Source organism: Ctenocephalides felis, unplaced genomic scaffold, assembly GCF_003426905.1.
Source record: "Ctenocephalides felis isolate EL2017-DRISC unplaced genomic scaffold, ASM342690v1 CF-g0.4_SCAFFOLD_02326, whole genome shotgun sequence".
Classification (NCBI taxonomy): Eukaryota; Metazoa; Arthropoda; class Insecta; order Siphonaptera; family Pulicidae; genus Ctenocephalides; species Ctenocephalides felis.
In genome coordinates, this window is record NW_020538480.1 from 1 (window position 1) to 7,922 (window position 7,922).

The 7,922-nt window shown below is 27.8% G+C and overlaps 1 protein-coding gene across 1 annotated transcript; it reads right to left on the reverse strand.

The window, feature by feature from the left end:
- Positions 1 to 1,371: 1,371 nt before the first annotated feature.
- On the reverse strand, positions 1,372 to 6,493 carry LOC113380705 (HORMA domain-containing protein 2-like; the record flags this gene model as incomplete). The annotated part of the gene is made up of 3 exons (XM_026619843.1): positions 6,338 to 6,493; positions 1,576 to 1,833; positions 1,372 to 1,505 (listed from the first exon to the last, which is right to left on the reverse strand). Coding segments are annotated over exons 1-3 (548 nt in total), but the record flags the coding sequence as incomplete, so codon positions are not given.
- Positions 6,494 to 7,922: the final 1,429 nt, after the last annotated feature.

Sequence of the window (7,922 nt, forward strand, 5' to 3'; positions counted from 1 at the left end):
TCAATATATTCACACAATTGGCGATAATGAAAAACAGAACCCAATATAATATTTGTTACTATGTTAGCGCTATGATAAGTCAAATTTTGTTTATTAAATTTGATCACTTTACTATAGACTCTAATAACATATAATAAATAAGTAGTTAACTAACTTAATAATAACCTAAAATAATATGTTGGGCGATGACATGAATATTGAATCATTTTTTATATTCTAGATGTATTTTATAAAAAAAATTATTATTATTTTCTTACAATACTAAAAATGATTCACAAAATTAACTAATAATTTGAGCAATATATTTAACATTTGTCTTGGGTACCGATTTTTTAAATCGCAAAAAGTAAGTGACTTTATTTTTAAATATTTGCTAGAAGTAATAAATATTAAATACATGTAGTGTGTGTACTAAAAGGTTTATGTTATATTAAAAAATTAATAGAATGCAGATCAGTAATTCTTTTATTTTTAAGTAACTCAACTTAAATTCACTTAAAAAGTAATTATATTCTATTATAAATTGGTTGCAAAAAAATTTAAAAGCGCCCATTACAATACCTACACGAAATTGAATAAAAAATTATTTTGTCTTTGTCTATATATATAATAATATCGAATAACTATATCTAAAAAAGTATATCTAAAAAACATTTTTAAAATTTTTGATTTTTTTTCCATGCTAATTCCATATCAAACTTTGATTCAATTTCGCAATATCTAAAAGATAAAATTAAAGCTAAAATTTTTAGAGATTTTTTTTTATCAATTTGAGCCCCTGGAAGGAAGGAAATTTGAAATGTTCATAATAAGGACCACCCTAATGTATATTTATATTTTCATTTGGTGTTACATATGTATTAACAAAGTCTCATAACTCAAAAGGCAAAAGCTCAGAAATCAAAGGGCATAAATCAATAAAAAAACAAATTTTTCTTAAAAACTTATTTTACAATCAGGACAAGATATACATATATGTGTACTAAGTTATAGATAACACATATATTGCACATTTATTATTTGTGATATTTTTATTGTTAGTATTCTGTAAGATATTATATTAGTTACAATCAATTATACTTGTTTATCTATGGTTACAATATTAATGTCTATATTTCTTATTGTTCTTATATCCTAATACCATGGATTGATGAATTTTCTGTTTTTAACTCTTATATTAACACATTTTTCTACTGAATGCAGGCTAGGATTATCGCCAAAACGTATGGATTGTAAAAATTTTATTTTTTTTAATTATGGTTTTTTATTGATGGTATGCGCGATTATTATGATTTTAATACTCGAAATAATATATTGACAAAAAAAAATTAATACCCCCTATATGTTATATAATAAAATTTTAATTTTTACCCGCTATTGGCGAACGTTGTATTACTTTCAAAATTGCAAGCGTCACTATATTTTATTCTAAACGTATAACTTTCCAACGCTTTTCCAATGTCTTCTTGTCCGGGCGGTTGTACAGCCACAATGATATCTCGCAACTACAATAGATTATAAAAACAAATTATATTTTGCGACATATACACATTATACATATACAATATATATTACATATCCTTTTTTCATTGCATCAAAGCATCCTTTAACCCACTTAAGAAATCTCGTTATTTTGGGGTCTGATTTGACATTTTGCAACATATGCATCGACAAGATTCCAATTTTACGAGGGCGAAAATATTCCTTTGAATAAATCTTTCGCAGATAACATATAGCACTAATTGAAACTGCAAATAACTGTCTAGTTAAGGTCATAGAATTAGTTTCCGATTTGAAAGCTAGTTCAGGCTTCACGAGTATATTTGTGGTATTCTGTGAAAAAAACGAAAAGTATTTGAAACATTTGTAGAATTAGCTTTATGAATGCACAATAAAATAAAAACTTTACTAGACAATCTACTTCCGTTTGGGATCCTTTTAATAACGTTTTAGTACTCATTTTTAAAGTTTGTTAATAACTTTGAAACACACTTCGAAACAACTGTACGCAAAATGGCGATTACGTTGTACATCTCTCGGCGCACCAGAAAATCTAAGCAGTGCAACCAACGAACTAAATGAATAATATAAAATTGACATGTATGTTCTTTTACTAACTTCTCGAATGATAAAAATTCAAACGCGGTTTTAGTTTTTTTATTGACAAGTCGCGATTAGGTAACTACACAATTAATTTTTGTCGTTTTTAATAAGAAAGTTCGATTGATTTTGTAAATTATAATTTTTTAATTGATTCGATCTTTTTCCTTGTCATTGGATTGTATTAATTAACTTATTGTAAAAATATAAATTGTTCGTTCTAATTCATTTACTAATTTAACAGATTTGAACTATGTATCTCCATAAAAAATAATTATCTGCAACTGTTATTTTGTAAAAAATGATGCGTGTGATTACATTTATTTCTTTTCATTATGTTATCAGAAAGTAATATACTATAGGTAATTATCAAAATTTAAATATTTGTGCTAATTGTAAAGAAGTTAAAATATAAATCAAACGTTAATTTAGTAGACATATAAAATAACTAGTGGTATAATCGAAGATACTACTTTCAAGTGTTTTTGAAAATATTATGAACTAGCTGTAAGTGGAATTCTGTCTTAAGGCAATTAAGGCATTGTGCCTTAAGGTAAATTGCTGGAACTTCTCGTACCAAAAATTATTTTTTATAAATATATACGTTCATATAGTAGCACATAAAATTAAACTATTTAAACGAGCGAAACATGTGTCGCTCGCAAACCAGTTTCGAGGAAATGTTATGCTTTTTATATGGTGGTCTGCCTTGCAAAACTCTATCAAATCGATATACAATATTATTTAAATTTAACATTTAAATAAATTTTACTGGTTAATATATTTCAGGTTTTGTTTTCTATACAACTTTTCATTATCTTTTATATAAGATTGTGTAATTTAAGATTTTGGGTACATGATTTGTCGCCTCCTCAAAAATTGCATTTCGCTTAAAATCATAATTGTTACTTTCATAAAACACGAACATTATGGATTAAAAAATTGCATGTAATGAAGTTTTGAAACGAAAATCGCGCTCCTGATAAAAACATTTGCAAGTTTTTGTTATTTAATTATAGTTCTATATTGCTGTAATTTTTGCTGTGATATATTTATAATTGAAGTATTTATTTCAGGAGTGTACTAATTAATTATTGTTATTCTGCAAGATATGATGTTCCACAATTTATTATTGTTCCAATTAATTCTTTTTCGAAGTATAACTCATATTTATTTTTACACTAACATGCTTTGTTACAAAGAAACACTCTCTTGATATGTTTTTGTTTGCGTTTTGTGCGTTAATTACTTGTGTGTTTTGTGAAGAAGAGTCAAATTGGAACTCGAATTAATACTAAGTTTGTCTAAGAAAATAAAAGTCGATTCCGCATATCGTCTTTGTGAGACTTTCGACTCATGATAAAGAACCTTTGCGTCATAAAAATTGAACGTATGGTTGTTTAGTTTTAAATGTTCTGTGATCATCGTTTATCGTGTTGTTTTGAACGTTTAATAATGTTCTGTTGTTTCGCCAATATAGCATATATATATAGCGATCTCTAATCTCTCTAATCTCGACAACATAATTATATTTGGAATTCCTGCGATTTGCTCTACCAATATTCGTAAATTTGGATAAAGAAATGGAGACAGAAAAGTCAAAGTTGTACGTTTTAAATAATCAGATATTCACAGCATATGCGATAATTTTGGAATGTTTCATTCAACCGATATATTTGGAACTTTCAAACAAAGAGTTGAATACGATAGAAAATATTTCGAATGCCAAACAGCAAAAGGTATTAAGCGTAGATGTAAACGATTTGCAAATGCATTTACCTTTATTAGAAATACATGCTAGAGGAATGATTCCAAATATAATTCGGTTGAAAAGAGAAACTGAAAGATTAGACTAGGATGAGTTTAATATTGAGGCAGAAAACCAAATAAAGCAGAGGTTTCCATTTCATGATAAAAAACGACAATAACTATAATATTTGCAGTAATTTTGAGTACTGATTTGAGAAAAAAATCACATCAATTTCTAAACTGTTATATTTTTTTCCAAACATTTGCCCAGATAATATAACAGAACTAGATAGAAAGCGGAAAACTCTTAGAAACACCAATGTCGATTCAAAGAGATTGAGACGACGCCCAGTACAGAGGAATTTTAAAGGCACGTATCAAAATTAGAAAAGGCGATGGTTTCTGCGATGTTTCCATAATTATCGATTTTAATAAGAAAACTCCTGTGTTTGGCGCACAGTACTGCGACGGTGACTTATAAATATTTGACAATGTTACAGTATTTATTGAAATGAATTTGAAAACATTTAATATTTCGTTACGGTACGAGAAGTTCCGGCAATTTTCCTTAAGGCACGATGCCATACACCTATAGTTAAAGTATTTAATTATCAAAAGAACAATTAAAATGGTGTTTTAAAACATTAAAATAAACATTATGCAAATATAATATACCTATAATTTTTTTAATAAAACGTGTTGACACTTTATCGCGACTTCAGTCAGTTCTTGAGCTGTTTAAAAACTCAAATTACCAACATAATAGTTTATGACAAATCAAACGCAAGTCATACTACTTTAGTATTTAATATTTCAATATAACAATATGATGATTTAATAATTATGAATTACATTCATTCTTTAATAATTATGTAAATATTAATTTTTTTTTCTTTTCAGAAAATCTGTTGACAGTTCATGAACCAAAAGTTTAATTATTTATTTAAATTATTGAAATTTCTAGCATGAAAAATATTGACTGGAAGATATAAATATTTACAAGATGTCCAAAATGTTTAATTCATACTGATATACATTCTATATAATTTTACATTCAAATTACCACATTGATATATTAATTTGTATGTATTGTTGATATGTATTTGAGTGTCTGTTGTTTTCCAACTAGAAATATTTGTCAACAACAAAGACAATACTATTACATTTTAGGCATTACATGATGTGTTGCCTGTTGAATAATAAAAAGTAGTTAAATGTATTTTATTGCATGAGTAAATAGTAATTAATTACCCTCCAAATTTTTCTTAATACTTGCAATTGTAAATACAAATTGTTAATATCGGTTTTAAATATCGTGGAGTGACTACGAGATCGATTTTATTCAGATTCACTTTTTATTTTTATAATATCCATGCTGCATCTCATGTCTCCATTTCCATCATAAGACTTCACAAATTTAGCAATATATGTTAAACGAATAAATAATTTGTGGAAGATTGGAAATAACTTCTAGACAATTTCAAAAATATGTAGCCATTTGTAGATATTTTTTTTTAATTTTTGTACATTTTTAACCCTTGCCAGTAGGCGACATATACATTTATTTATGTATATCTAGACATTTTTGTACATATTAAATTTTTTAAGTTACATTTAAACATCACTAGAAATTAAAAATTAATACATTGGCAAAAGAGTTGAAAAAATATTTTAAAATTACCATTTGATTTACTGATTTTTTATATATCTATTGAGGCTTGTCCATAACTACAGAGTTGGCAGGGTTACTTCAACAAGCGGCTTCAGAAATGAATCGGTACTCGAAGCTAATTCAGGCCGAAGAAGCGAAGGAGACGAGGCGTGATCTGAGTCGCTTAAAATCCCTTCACTCAGAAAGGAATAAATTAAATGAAAAGTATAGGGAACTAGAATTGTGTATCAAGTCCCTATACAGGAATATAATTTATAAACGCATGAAGTAAGATATTTTGACATTTCTGGGCCAATTGTCGGATAACACAGCTAAGTTTTGTTTGCAGACTCTTGCTTTAACATATCATGTCTTAAATAAGCATATGTTCAGGATTATGTATTCTTGGACCACGTCGTGTAGGAGGCACTCTTTTCGATTGAATTGAATAGGTCCTATTCAGTTTCCTTTTCTTTTCATGATCGTTCTCAGTGAAGTCTTTTATGGACTTATTCTTTTGTTATCTTGTCAGTCCACTTTTTTTTCTCCATTCACCTGTCTCCTGCGCACCACATTTTAAAACTCTCCAAATAGTTCTTTTTCTTAGAGTCCATGTCCCTGATCCGTAAAGAGCTATGCTCTAGACATAACATTTTTTTATCAATATCATCCACAAGTCGAGACTTGGTTGGTTCTCAGTAGTGTTCTCAACTTCGCAAACTCCACCTTGGCGCTTGCGATCTTTGTCCTGACGTTTTTCGTGCTGTATTCGTTTCTGGTCAGAATGCTTCCTAAATATTTGAAATGATCAACGTCTTCCAATTTTTGATTTTTTACTGTTATCTTCAGAGTATCATCTCGTTTTGATACTCTCATCACTTCCAATTTGCTGATGCTGATTTCCGTCCCATATCTTCTACCCATTTTGACGATTCTGTCCATCATGTTTTGCAGCTCGGTTTGGTTTTTTGATATTACCACTAGATCAATCATTTTGCCATATAAAACAAAATATGTCACCAGGAATAGCTGTTACACCTACCATAATTCCTTGAACCGCATAAGTTAAAAAATATTTTTTAAACATCAGTTTATTTACAGAGATATCGCACCTGTCACCAGAAGGGTGAGCATACGTGAATTGGGCCGCTTGATAAGAAAACACCCGGGACTATTCAAGTCTATGACAAGGTATATATATATATATATATATATATATATATATATATATATATATATATATACTAGCTGACCCGACAGACGTTGTTCTGTACTCATGTCTACAATTTTTCAATTTTTTATACTAATATTTACTGCTTAGTTAAAAATAATAATTACTGTTTTTTGAATTACTATTTACACCAATATATGAGTGATGTTGAATGCAGAACTATTTCAAATAAAATGATTGTTCTCAATTCCCACAGTTAACACTTTAATTATTCATTTAAAAAATATTAAAAAATGTTCAATAAAATTGTATATTAAAAATTATACACTGCGATTTATAGAACAAATTTATTTCCAATAGCTCAATTTATTTTATTGCATTTAAGGGTTATATAGTATTTTTAGTCATACCTGTAAATGTGGATGTATAAATGAATGATTTTTTGTTTATTCACGACTAAAACATTGATTTTCCAAATTTATCACACTAAAAATAATCGTCTGCCTTTGTGATTTATGGTTATAGCATAAGATACACGTGTTGAAAATTGAAATCTTTTAAAAAGTACAACAAATTCAGAAAGAATTAATATATAGCATTCGCGGCAAAGGTGCAATATCACCTTTTATTTTTCTACCCAAAATATATGCTTCAATAATGTTGCCTATAATTTTTATAATTTCGTACCATATTTTAACTGGCTTTTAGTAATTTTAATATCTAAATTACATTTTTTTCTCCAATAAATCAATATACATTATTGCTTAAGTTTATATTTGAAGTGAATTAATTTGTCAAATCCTGTTCACATGTGCTCTATTCAACTTACAATCAACAAAATTATTGCTCTGTGAATTTTTTTACTGTGCTCCAATTTACTTGATATTTTGGAAATAGGCTAATCTTTATCTTAATTTCAATGTTTTTAACAATTTGCACTCCGTCACCATCCACAGCATTAATTGAATTATTACTCTTTTAATTCTGATTTTATCAGAACTTGTAATACACTATTTTAAAGGTGATTAAATGAGCTACAACTTTCTCTATTATTAATTTTACCGTAACTTCTCTTATTGTAAAACGGCGAAGGGTTAAAGGGCTCGAAAGACCTCTGGTTGGACAGCTCCTTAATTAATCATACATCTATCAATATTTGTGTAACGAAAAAATAATAAACAATAATAATTAGTCAGAAAAATACCTCGAATTTTCATATATATATACTTTTATACGTATTCTTTCAGAGGT